Source organism: Vulpes lagopus, chromosome 6 (genome assembly GCF_018345385.1).
Source record: "Vulpes lagopus strain Blue_001 chromosome 6, ASM1834538v1, whole genome shotgun sequence".
In the NCBI taxonomy this organism is placed as follows: Eukaryota; Metazoa; Chordata; class Mammalia; order Carnivora; family Canidae; genus Vulpes; species Vulpes lagopus.
The window spans coordinates 34976514-34989539 of NC_054829.1; the positions used below are offsets into that span (position 1 = coordinate 34976514).

At 36.7% G+C, this 13026-nt stretch overlaps 1 protein-coding gene across 5 annotated transcripts in view; it reads right to left on the reverse strand.

Moving 5' to 3' along the window:
- Positions 1 to 13026, reverse strand: part of SYNE2 (spectrin repeat containing nuclear envelope protein 2) — a 326121-nt gene that overhangs the window by 162290 nt on the left and 150805 nt on the right. For all 5 annotated transcript variants that reach the window (XM_041759982.1, XM_041759984.1, XM_041759987.1 and 2 more), the window contains 10 exons: positions 12529 to 12630; positions 10993 to 11193; positions 10473 to 10644; positions 9606 to 9718; positions 7970 to 8172; positions 7396 to 7515; positions 7007 to 7298; positions 5675 to 5826; positions 4056 to 4365; positions 2219 to 2383 (listed from right to left, as the gene is read on the reverse strand). In XM_041759982.1, coding sequence (XP_041615916.1) covers positions 2219 to 2383; positions 4056 to 4365; positions 5675 to 5826; positions 7007 to 7298; positions 7396 to 7515; positions 7970 to 8172; positions 9606 to 9718; positions 10473 to 10644; positions 10993 to 11193; positions 12529 to 12630 — 1830 coding nt within the window. The remainder of the gene's footprint in view (positions 1 to 2218; positions 2384 to 4055; positions 4366 to 5674; positions 5827 to 7006; positions 7299 to 7395; positions 7516 to 7969; positions 8173 to 9605; positions 9719 to 10472; positions 10645 to 10992; positions 11194 to 12528; positions 12631 to 13026) is intronic.

A 13026-nucleotide genomic window follows, 5' to 3' on the forward strand; every position in this document is an offset into this window, starting at 1 on the left:
CATTCATTCATTCATTCAACTAGCAGCAAATATTATGACAGGTTTTTTTCATCTTTAAAATTTTTCAAGTAATCTCTACACCCAATGTGGGGCTCAAACTCACAACCCCAAGATCAAGAATCATATGCTCCACCAACTGAGCTAGCCATGCACCCTTATTATGATAGGTTTTGAAGATACATAGATGAATAAAATATAGTTGTGTCAGGTTCCTCATAGAAGTAAACAGATAACTCTAAGAGTGAAAGAGACACAGAAATAAATAGACAATTGTAATAGAATGTGAAGAGATCTGTGCTAACAAATATGCACAGGTCATTGAAATATATTAAGCTGGAAGAAGGAAGTTAGTTCCAGATCGCATTTTAGAATGGTCGGGGTGCAGCCATGGAGAGGGTGGCAAGTTCAGGCAGACAGCCCATTTGGAAATTAATGCAGGGGTCTATGAGGTGAGAGCCTGATCTAAAGAGGCAATAACAGGGGTCTTAGAGGAGGAATACATTTTATAGATATTCTAGAGATGAAAGAGACAGCACTTAGTGTCTGACTAGATTGAGGAGTCTGGGAAAGGACGGATAGCCAGGTTTCTGAGTAAAGCCTAGAGAGATGGTAGAGATATTCACAGAGTCAGAGGACACAGAAGAAAAAGCAGGCCTATTGGTTAAGGAGGTGAGAGATGGAGAAAGGGAAGTTGATGAGTTGTTTTATGGACATGCTAAACTACAGATAAGTGTACAGCATCCAAATAGAGATGTCCAGCGGAATCAGAAGACCTGAGCTGTAGCCCCTACTCTGTTATGTCACCAAGGTGACCTTGTAAGTCCTTCATGTCTCTAGAACCTGGCTTACCAGATATAAAATGAGGGGCCTGAATTTAATGGCCTCTGAGATTCCTTCTACCTATAATAGAGATTCTATGTTAATTTTTTAGGAGAAGCCTGAGCTGGGCTCATGTCTAACACCCAAACAGTTATCCATGCACCCAAACAGTGCCTTGGACATGATGAGCCCTTAACATCTGTCAAATAGGGATCCCTGGGTGGCGCAGCAGTTTGGCGCCTGCCTTTGGCCCAGGGCGCGATCCTGGAGACCTGGGATCGAATCCCACGTCGGGCTCCCGGTGCATGGAGCCTGCTTCTCCCTCTGCCTGTGTCTCTGGCTCTGTTTCTGCCTGTGTCTTTGGCTCTGTCTCTCCTTCTATCTCTCAAGAATAAATAAATAAAATCTTTTAAAAAAAAACATCTGTCAAATGATCACTGTTAAAAAGGGAGGTAGCTCTGTCACAATCTCAGGCCATGGAGGAAAAGGTTTGCTTGATTCCCAGGTCCCAAAAAGAAAGAGATGAGGGGGCACTTGGCTGGCTCTGTGGAAGAGACTTTTGATCACAGGGTTGTGAGTTTGAGCTCCATGTAGGGTGTAAAGATTACTTAAATAAGTTTAAAAACTGGAAGAAAAAAAAAAGAGAAAGACATGAAGAATTCCCACACTTATGCCAGCAATGCTGCTCTGAGACTCACACCATGGAATCTCCAGTTAAGGAGCTATCAAAGAAGTAGCTGAAAAAAATGCTTTACTTTGTTTTCTTCTAGAAGATAGCTCTCAGGCTTGCTTATGTTGGCTAAGCAAAAAGTGAGAATCTAAGGAAGGTGGGGGTTTTTTTTGTTTTTTTTTGTTTGTTTGTTTTTTAAGGAAGGTGTTTTGAGGATGTAGGTAAAAGGCTGTGATCCTCATTTTAAGAGGCTAGGTGCTATTGGAGTGAGGAAGATTTTGGAAGCCCTAACCTGGAGAGAGCTCTAATTTAGACCATGCATATAAAAATGAGGTAAAAATTATACAACTCCCATCCACCCTTGATAAAGAATGCAAAACTGAAGGATTTCCCCCTTGGTCTTGTGGCATCAAATATATTTTTTGACTTCCCGGTAGTATCTTCTGGAATCACTGTGCTGTCTTTGAAACAAAGATCTCCAGGAGGTATAGACTGGTCATGGGTAGAGCTGTCTCTGATGGTCTGCAGTGCAGAAAAATGTTCAATTCAAATTATAAATGGACTTGGTCACTAAAGAATAACATTACCATTCTCTACAACTAGTCAGAACCTTAATTATCTTACTCTTCTGAAGAATAACTGGATTTCTGACTAAAGATGCAGATTTGTTCACTGTAAATAATATTGATTTTGTTTTGATGTCCATCATGTTCAGACACTATTTAATACCTGCAGTTTCTGCACTTTTTCCTCAACTGCTATTTGATCCACAGGCTTATCAGAAAAACTGGCAAATTCCTTGGAGATATCGTCCAATGCAGTATTCAGATCTGTGACGCAAACCTGGTATGAGTGGTGCTCTTGAACATGACCTTCCAATTTTTGCACAGAATCCTAAAAATAAAACCATTGACAATTCACCAATTATGCCTCTGAATTTTCTCACTCAGAAAATAATTAAATTGTTCACAAACACTTGCTTTATGAGTTTTCATCTAGAAACAGGAATAGGGCCATATGTTGTCCAGAGTTCTTAAGTAAAGTTTTTAGTAGTTAAGGTATTTCAATGAAAAATCAACTCCTCCCCCCAAAAAATGGCTTTTTGAAATCACATGTTTATCCCATGATTCTCTGCCTTCATTTCATTCCTGAAGACAATTTATTTCTTAAGAGTTTTACAAAACATAAATGCTTCAAATTATATCATCAAATCACAAATACCCATAATAAAGTGGCTCCCTTAATTATCCTTCTTAGTAAAACCAAATATCCACAGTTGGAAATGAGACTATATGAGATCAGCCTAACCTCACATTCCTTTCCTAAGAATTAAATTCAAACATTGTGTGTTAGGAAAAAGTAATCCTAACTCAAGACCAAACCCATCTTCAAGTTCTATTCCTGAAATAAGAAAATAGGGTAGCCATATCTGATCAGGAAAGTAATAATTATTAAACTCAACAACTTACAGTCAAGTGAGTATCTCTTTACCTCTGCACATGTCCTAGAATCTGTATTAGCAGGATTTCTTATCCACATAATCCTTACATTTAATCTAACCTCCAGTATGCAAAGAATTATAGACAATTCTCTTATGAGAATATACTCCCTCATGGCAAGCTGACATTGATCTCTTAACTCTTTCACTGTAGACCACTCAAGAGAGGGAATTGATGAGGTTTATACCAAATAATGAATGTGCAGCTGACCCTGAACAACATGGCCTTGAACTGTATGAATCCACTTATGCACAGGTCTTTTGTAGTACAGTACTGTAAATGTGTTTCCTCTTATGATCTTTTTAGTAACATTTTCTTTCCTTTACAATAAAGCTTATTTTATTGTAAGAATACAATTTGTAATGCACATAACATGCAAAATATGTGTTAATCAACTGTTTATGTTATCTGTAAGGCTTCCGGTCACCAGAAGGCTATCAGCAGTTAAGTTTTCAGAAAGTCAAAAGTGATACGCAGTTTTCAGTTGTAGGGGGGCTCAGCACTCCTAGCCCCTACATTGTTCAAGGATCAGCTGTAAATTATTCCAAAGGATAGATGATGGATAGATGGATGTATGGATCACTTTGACAGCATCACTTTCAACAGATACTTAAAAACATCTGGGTGGCACAGTTGGTTAAGGATCCAACTCTTGGTTTTGGCTTCCATCATGAGATTGACCTCTGCATTGGCTCCCATCTCAGCAAGAAGTCTGCTTGATATTCTATCCCCCTGCCCCACCTCTGATCCCATGCACACATGTACTCTCTCTCTCTCAAATAAATAAATAAATATTTTTAAAAATCTTAACCCTTTGACTACTGAAAAGGAGAACTTGGATGAGAAAAAATGTCATCATCAAACAATATGCGATGGATTCCTCTAGCACAAAACTGATGGATTGATTCCTCCATCCTTGAGGATTTAATATTTATATCTAAAAATGATAAATCAAATGTTAAAAGTTCTTGATTTTCCAAGAGAACAAAAAATCATTCCGTATACAAATATGACAAAATCATGCATAATTATGACAGTCATTTAAAATTTCAATTTGACCATGTCACCTGTAGCTGTTGGAGGAGACTTTCGTGGAGATGCTTTATTTCCAGCCAAGGCTTTTCACTGAAGTTGGGATTTTTAGTGCACTCTAATAGGTAACTTCCTTGAGACTTTAACTCTTTTAGCAACGATGTCAAATCTTGTGCTTTCTGGAGGAATTTTTTATAAATTTTTAACTGGGCTTTCTTCTCCTGCAAACCATGTTGCAGAGCAAAGCCCGCTTCCTGTTGCTTTTTTAGTTCTGTGAGCATTAACCTCAGGTCCTCTTTGCTTTGCAAATATTTCTCTCCTTCTAGTCGAAGCTTTTCTTGATGGCTACGTTGAACAAACATTTTAGAAATGACGACTCTTAGCAAGTTGGAATGTGTTTCACATACTATAGGACAACATACATTATAATAAAAAACATTAAATAACAATAATGGGACGCCTGAGTGGCTCAGCTGTTGAGCGTCTGCCTATGGCTCAGGGCATGATCCTGGAATCTCGGGATGGAGTCCCACATCAGGCTTCCTGCATGGAGCCTGCTTCTCCCTCTGGCTATGTCTCTGCCTCTTTCTGTTGTGTCTCTCATGAATAAATAAATAAAAATTTAAAAATAAAATAAAATAAAATAACACTAACATAAATGATTCCCAAAGACTTTTTTGGCATTATGGAATTCTAGGTAGCATTAAGTTAAGCCCAGAAATCAAGACAGACGTTATTTGCAGTATTACTAAAAAAAATTTTTGTTCCATAATTCGACCCAAGAACAAACACTTACTAATTCAGATTCCAAACCATTATACTTCTTATTATACCTAAATGGAATTATATAATCTTATATTTTTCTTTCTCATGTAAGGAAAATAAATAATCATTCAGTATATTGGTTTGTACTTCCTATAACTTAAACTTAGTTTTGATCTGTTTGTCTTCCTAGAAAAAATATAAAATTCCCATTTCCATTAAACAGTAAATGGGGCAGCCCCGGTGGCTCAGTGGTTTAGCACCGCCTTCAGCCCAGGGCCTGATCCTGGAGACCCAGGATCGAGTCCCACATCAGGCTCCCTGTATGGAGCCTGCTTCTCCCTCTGCCTGTGTCTCTGCCTCTCTCTCTCTCTCATGAATAAATAAATTTTAAAAATCTTAAAAAAAAAACAGTAAATGTATCATTTGAGATGTCATATGAATTAAGAATTTTCACCAGAATTATGTCCACTGAATTCAGACAACATTTACAAGGTTTACACATTTAAGGATCTCTTAGAATATTTTTTAAAAGCATAATTATTCTACAGTAATACCATGCAGACACTGAAATTGTCTGGGGGAAGGGGTTTTTGGTAAGAAGCAGAGTGTTAAAAGTGGAATCATAGACAATGTTAATTTGTTACCAAGAATTCCATGTTTGATGAACCAGCCAAAGTAAACACTGCCATAGAGCTATGACTGTACTTCCTATCTGATCCAGAGAACTATTCATCTTCATTTCTGCCTCTGACATTGTGGATGCCCCTGACATTACTGACTTTTTCTCTCCAATAGATATTATATCCAAATCCAGGAGGCAGACAAAACATACTTGTTATGGCTTCACTGTGCAATGAAAAGTCATGAAAGTAAAGGCATTGCCCTTTACCTTAGATATGTGTTGGCTAAATGGAGTGTGTTGTCCCATTGGTTCTTGATATCAGTAAGGGTCTTTGGAGCCAACGGAGCCTTGCTGCTCTCAGCCTGACTCATGATGGTTTGTATTTTAGCGTCCCCTTCAGGCTTTAGTAAAATGATTTCCTGAGTTAAATGAAAAAGATCTTAGAACCTCATTTGCATTATATAGGGAAAGTACATATGATATCTTTTTATTTAGATTCTGATTGCAGAAATTTCAAAATTATCTTTTAATATGCCCAAAAGACAATATTTCCTTCACATTTATGGAATTGATTCTCAATAAATATTTTTCAGGTTGATGTCCTTGCATTTCTGCTCTCCTCTTGATTTTCAACTGCCTTCAAATAAGATATATGTCCAAAAGACTCAAACCCTTCTTCCTATCCACTCCATTATTTATAGATAGAGGGTCAGGGTAACAACCCAAACACAACATTTTTATATACTCAAGATGAGACTTACAGCTTTCCACAGGAAAATGCAGTGCCCCATGTCAACTCTTATCCCTCCACCACTACATAATTAATTTCCATTCCCTGTTCTCCTTCCCTCCTTTGCTCTAAACAATCAAGTTCTTCCCTTACTGGAAATGCTACTTACTCCAGATTCACTTCCCCTGGAAAACCTTTCACATATAATCCCAATCACTTCAGTTAGCCTCACCAACCCTTATAGCTCACTGTTCATCACCATTTCCTCCTGCAATAATGTTTTGATTAATGTAATTTCAATCCTTCTGTGTTCCTTTTGAGCACATATGCTTCTGTCCCCTGTATTTTTTTTTGTCCCCTGTATTTTTAACTAGCCATGTCTATTGAATCTCTCCTTAGATAAAAAGTAGGCTGGAAGGAGCCTGAGGTTTCCCCTGCCCTCTGCAATTCCCTGAGCACCTAATAACCTTTATGAACCACATGGCACGCTCGATATCTAATAACCTTTATGAACCATACATTCACTCTGAAGAAGAGTTCCTCTCCAGCTCTGGCCTTGATAATGCTGATGCCTCTCTGTACTGACATATATTCTTTTTATATCCTAGCAAACTCCCACCACCATAGCCCCATAGGCACTGCCCTTACAAAGAGGATATGCCTTCTCTCTTCTGTCTGCTTTAAAATAATTTTAGATACATCACAGCCCTTCTGTCTTGTAAGCTCAGTCACCTGAATGCTTCAACATTCCACAATGAACCTGCTTTCCATTAAGAAACAAATCTTTGCAGTTTTTCCTCTAAATCTTTTAAAAATTAGAGTTCACTCTGTTCACTTTGACCTCTGAAATTTAGTTTCCACAGTTATACCTTTATTTTTTGGATTCTTTCCTCAAGTGGCATTTTGCCTTCAGATGAATTCAAAACCATAAGGGACTCTTTAATCCCTGCTATCCAATGAATGACATCATGTGCAAGATCATTAAAGCTCTGGTCCTCTGTAGGAGGTAACTTATCCTCTTCATCAATTTCACATAATTGTCTCAAAAATGTCTGATATCTATCAATCAAGTGTGTTGATTCCATTATTATTTCTTCTTCTTCAGTGAGCCCATATTCCTTCAAAGAACTGTTCAACTGGGCCATAGATTCAAACTGTTCCCTGTAAATTCCAAACATTATTGAAAGTTTATAGCAGCCACAACATCATGTAAGAAACTGTGTTAGCAGAAAATATATTCATACAAGATCAGCTATACCTCTTTCCAGCTACAGCTTCGCAAAAAAGCTCAGTTTTCTCTCCTGATTTTTCCATTTCTATCCATTTCTCTTCCTGACTTGTCAGCCACTTGCTCAGATTTCTGTGGTCATCCTGGAGTCTAAAAGGACATTACATATGTTAAAATATAAAATAAGCAAAAAGTGTTCTAAGAAGAGAAGGTTAGCATAAATTTTATAAGCTAATCAGGTTTTTACTACCTTTTCTTTATTATTCTTTAGAGAAAAATTAATTTGTAACATTAAAATCTGAACAATACCAGCCTGCATTATAGTGGGATTCTATAAAGCAATGAGCTACACAAATGTATCATAAAAAGTAGGAAACAAACAGAAAACACTGTTGGACTCTCCCCTTAACTATTACCATTTTAGATAATTTAAAGAATTCTCTTGACTTCTATCTTCCTAGAGACAAACTTAGATTTGGAAATATGTATTTTATTTGCGAAATTTCTATGTATTGTATCGCCTAATGCTAGCTGTACTGAGGCACTGAACACATAAAGGTACCATTAGAAAACATGGTATTTGAATATCACCTTTATTTCCTACCTCAGTAGCTGCTGCAAGTGGTCATTAAGCTCCTTTGCTTGGGTCTGGCAAATGGAGTCCATCTTTTCCAATTCAATTTCTTGATTTATAATCCAACTGTTAAGCTCCTTAACATGTGCTTTTGGTAGATGCTTTTTCACATGATTCAGTACAGTTCCCACCTGCTGTATTTCACTGCCTCTTCCTTCAAGAGTCAAGAAATCCTTAAGAAAGACAGAAACTCAATGATGCTCTACTGGCAAGTTGAAGCATGGCCTCTATCACTTTCCCAAGTCAGTATGTGGACATGCCACCTTTTAAACATCCACTAGAGGAAGAGCTATGTAAATATGGCTAACTTCAATGGCAAATGATCAAAAGATGATTTCTATTAGTTGTAGAATGTGTGTATACATCTGACTTATTGGAAATAGCATCAAGCTAAATAATGCAAGACCACCATGAAAGTCATTAGGAATAAGATTGGGAAAGCAGCATTTTTCTTTCCTCAGCTTCTAAATACTTACTCCCTTCTGCTAATCAACATGTAAAACTAAACACATGATTCTCTATTTAACTTTGTCCAAATCAGAATTTTATTTTAATGTTTGTGTTTCAAGATTTGAGCATCAATTGCTAAAACTCATACAATGGGCAAAATTAAAGGCAAAAAATAAAAAAACTAAAAAAAAAAAAGTTGGAATTTAAACTAAAAAAAAGAGTAGAAAGGCAATTCTATCAATAAAGAACAGTATCGTCAAAGCAAGGACTCAAACAGAGAATATTCAGCACCACTCAGAAGCTTGAGAGCATGACTAATCATCAATGCTAAAGTACTAGATAATCTAGCCTAAAGTGATCAAGATTTAAGGATGCCATAAGCATTTTAAATGCCCCCATGCATATTACTTTTATTCTGGGCTGCCCTCTACTACACTTCAGCCAGCTGATTTAAAGTTCAATGAAAAAAAAAAAAAAAAAAAAAAATAAATAAATAAATAAAGTTCACTGAGATTTTTTAAAGGAAATATTACTCAGAAAAAAACAATAAAAAGTCAAGAGACCTCTCTCTCAAGAAAGTAAAGGGATTTCAAAGTCCACATTAGATAAGACCTTTATTTTTTAACAAATATAATTTTAACTTGACTAGATTTACCAGTGAACAGCATCTTAGAATAGGTGTGAAAATAGAACTTGTAAGTCACTCTCACCCTTACCCAGTAAATATGGAGTTTCAAAATATTTGGGGAAAAGTCACTTGTTTGGAAACATTGTAGAGAAATTAGTAAGTCAAAGTAATTATTTTTATTTATACTTTTTTAAGAAAAAAATTATACTTTTTTAAGAAAGAAAGAGAGAGAGAGCTCAAGTGGGGAGAGGGGAGAGGGAGAGAAAGAGGGAGACGGAGACAGAGAGAGAGAATCCTAAGCAGGCTCCACACCCAGCGTGGAGCCCAATGTGGGGCTTAGTCCCACATCCCTGAAGTCATGACCTAAGCCCAAATCAAGCATGAAATGCTTAACCAACTGAGCTACCCAGGTGCCCCCAAAGTAATTATTTCATCTACTTAAATACAGTTCTTTGCCTCTAGTATTTTAGTTTTGATAAATTTTGATTAAGATTTATATATATACATATATATGTATATATATCTTACAGAAAGTTTTTGTAGCTTTTGTTCCACATTTTTTTTTGTTTCTGATGATTCAAAACACTCTTTAAGGTTCATTTTAATGTTGCCAAACCAGTCATTAAAGTTCTTGCACTGATCTGCAGAAAAAAAAAAAAAAGAAAAAGAAATTGTATTCATTCAAGGGAGACTTGAGATACCTTGCTAAAGTGAGAGACTTTGAAACTTGCTTCCTGTGACATGGCTACAAGTCATTGTATAAAGTGGTAATAAGTTGAAACCCAATTTTGAAGATTCTGAAGAATAACTGTGGTATATTTCCTTCTTCATTTTTTTTTAGCTTTTTTTTTTTTTTTTTTTTTTTAAGGAGGTTCCATGCCCAGGATGGAGCCTAACACGGGGCATTGAACTCATGACCCTGAGATCAAGACCTGAGCTGAAATCAAGAGTCAGACATTTAACTAACTACATCCCACAAGCACCCCAAATTGTAGTATATTTTCTATACCAAACCTCCTTTCCAAGCACATAGGAGATCCAAAGACACTTGCAGGGGCAGCCTGCTCAAAGACAAATCCCCAGACTCACTCAACACAGAGAGCGGGTCAAATGTGAGGATGTTGGTGACCTTCTTTCATGAAATAAATATTTGGGGCTTGAAAGATACAGGTGTTATTTATGACAGGCATAGATCAGTCAGTGCTTCCCCATGAAAGATTTAGCTAAATAAATCCCAAATAAATAAATAAATAAATAAATAAATAAATAAATCTCTTTCCTTAACTAGAATCTCTGCAACCATTTGTAAGTGAAGCTTAGACAAGCCTACATGTTCACAATACTTATTGATACTTCCAGATTCCCAGAAACAATTAAGAGAAACATTGCACTCACCATTTAATAACTTAGAAAAGTGATCTTGCAAGACACTTTTTTTAGTATTAAATAAATCACTGACACTTTCATATTGCTTTTTTAATTCAGAGAGTTCAGGAGTCAGACAACCTATTTGATTCTCAAGTAACATCATACTGTGCTTTTGTTGTAGGATTTGCTGCTGTATCTCCTAAATACATAAACAAACAACCATTAAGTCTCAAAATGAGCTCAATTTTCACAAACCATAATAGATCTCCATTGTTTTTTGTAAAAATCTAAATGATATTCTGTGGGGTGGATTCGCTTTATCTTAGCCAGTAAATGTATAATACAATGCAATTTAGTATCAAATAATTAACCATCCACAAAGCAATTCAAGGGTGATACTGCTAAATATACACAAATTGTTTTTCTGAGTTTTTCCCCTGACTCTCATTTTTTGGTAACTATTTTTATTAACCTCAAGAGGCCAAAGTCACCAGAGATAAGTATGAAAATAAATCTGAATCGTAGGAGAGGAGAAAATGGGACATACCTCTAGTTTAGTAAAGATCTCTAAGCTGTCAGAAGGAGACAGTGCTTTTAAGAGGGACTCAGTCATTCCCATCTGGGTCTTGGCTTGGTCAAGATCCTCCCTTAGCTCAGCTGTGCTGCCACTGAGTGCAGAGCAGTTGGATTCTCCTATTAAATTCATTTTTACATTCTCCAGCTTGTTTAAAATGGAAGACTCCATGACCTGAAATCATGAGACATGTGGTAAGTCTGTAGCGGACTTTATTTAACTAGATTTTAAGACAACTGCATTGCTAGAGAATGAGTTGATACTTTGCTTCATTTCAATGTGAAATTAATTCTTCATTGTTCTACATCACTGATACAATTCAAATCATTTTAAAAAGAACAACATGAGGGACGCCTGGGTGGCTCGGCGGTTAAGCATCTGCCTTCGGCTCAGGGCGTGATCCTGGAGTCCTAGGATCAAGTCCCACATCGGGCTCCCTGCGTGGAGCCTGCTTCTCCCTCTGCCTGTGTGTCTGCCTCTCTCTGTGTGTCTCTCAATGAATAAATAAATAAAACCTTTAAAAATAATTAATTAATTAATTAAAAAAGAATAACATGAAAAACTGTGATTGACATCCTATCTTTTTCCCAAAGGACTAATTTGAATCCTTCCCCTTTAAACAAGTTTTATCTAGCATATCAATTGAGGTGCCATCTCATGGCACTCATTTGAAAATATATAATAAAAATTAAACAGCCAGCATTTACTGTTTATTATGTGCACAGCTTTGTGGTAAGCACTTTAGGTACAAAATACAGGATTTAGAATGTTAAATGATTTGCCCAAGATCACAAAGCTAGTAGGTGGCAAAGCCAAGACCTCACCAGAAAGTCTGACTCTAGAGCTCTTCTTCAGCCACTATGCACTCTGATCTAAATAAAATTATAACAAATCTCTTCACACAATAGAAAATCACAGTTGGGGCAATCTCCCTGCTTCCCCATGCAGCAATTAATAAACACAGAATCACTTGAGCCATATTCTCCTTCCTATGGCCAAAAGACACTCCAGAGGAAACCCTTGTTACTTTATATAGAAGCATGGCAACATCTGTACCTCTACACAAGAGTCCTGGAAATAAGTGAAATGGGAATAAAACAATACAAAAATCATACCTATTCTAAACAGATATAATGAACTATGCCAACTATTAAAAATTTAGTTAGACAACATAGGAATTGAATAAAGGTGAACTAAATAATGATTCTAATTTTATTTTAAAGATTTAGAATTCTGGATTATGAACATTATTTTTTCTAAGATTTATTTATTTATCTGAGAGAGAGAGAGAGCATGCACAGGGGGAGAGGCAGAGGGGGAAGGAGAGAGAAACCCAGGCAGACACCCAGCTGAGTGCAAGTCCAACACAGGACTCAATCTCACGACCCTGAGATGATGACTTGAGCTGAAACCAAGAGTTGGACACTTAACCAACTGCACCCCCCCAGGCATCCCTGAACATTACTTTAGAGGGCTTTAATTGAAACTTTTAAATAAAAATTCTCTTACCTGCAATTCAAGAGGCATTTCACTGCTTTGAAGGAGAAACTGTATTTTAGCCACTCTTTTAGAAAATTCTGAAGATTTTTGTTCATGGACTTGTAACTCTTCCTATAACAAATAATGTTAACAGAAAATATCTTTTTAGTTATACTTTATTTTCTGGGATCTATGATAACTATTACTATATACAGAAACTGAGAGAGCCTTTGAATTTCCCCAAATCACTTGTTTTTCAAAGGAGTTCTGAGAGTTATGAACCCAAGTGACTTTATGAGTCAGCCAAATGTTACAGCTGAGTGAAGCAGCCTAACTATAAGATGACAGAGGGGGTCAGGCTTGTGCCACACAAGAATGTAGTCCCTTCACACTGTATTTCCTAGATCCGTGCATACAAACTGTGCAGCCATATGTGCACACACGCGCACACACACACTGTTGGCAGAATCTGGCCCACAGGCTGGCAGTTTACAATCTTTAACTTCTTCAAATTTTTGTTTTTATTTA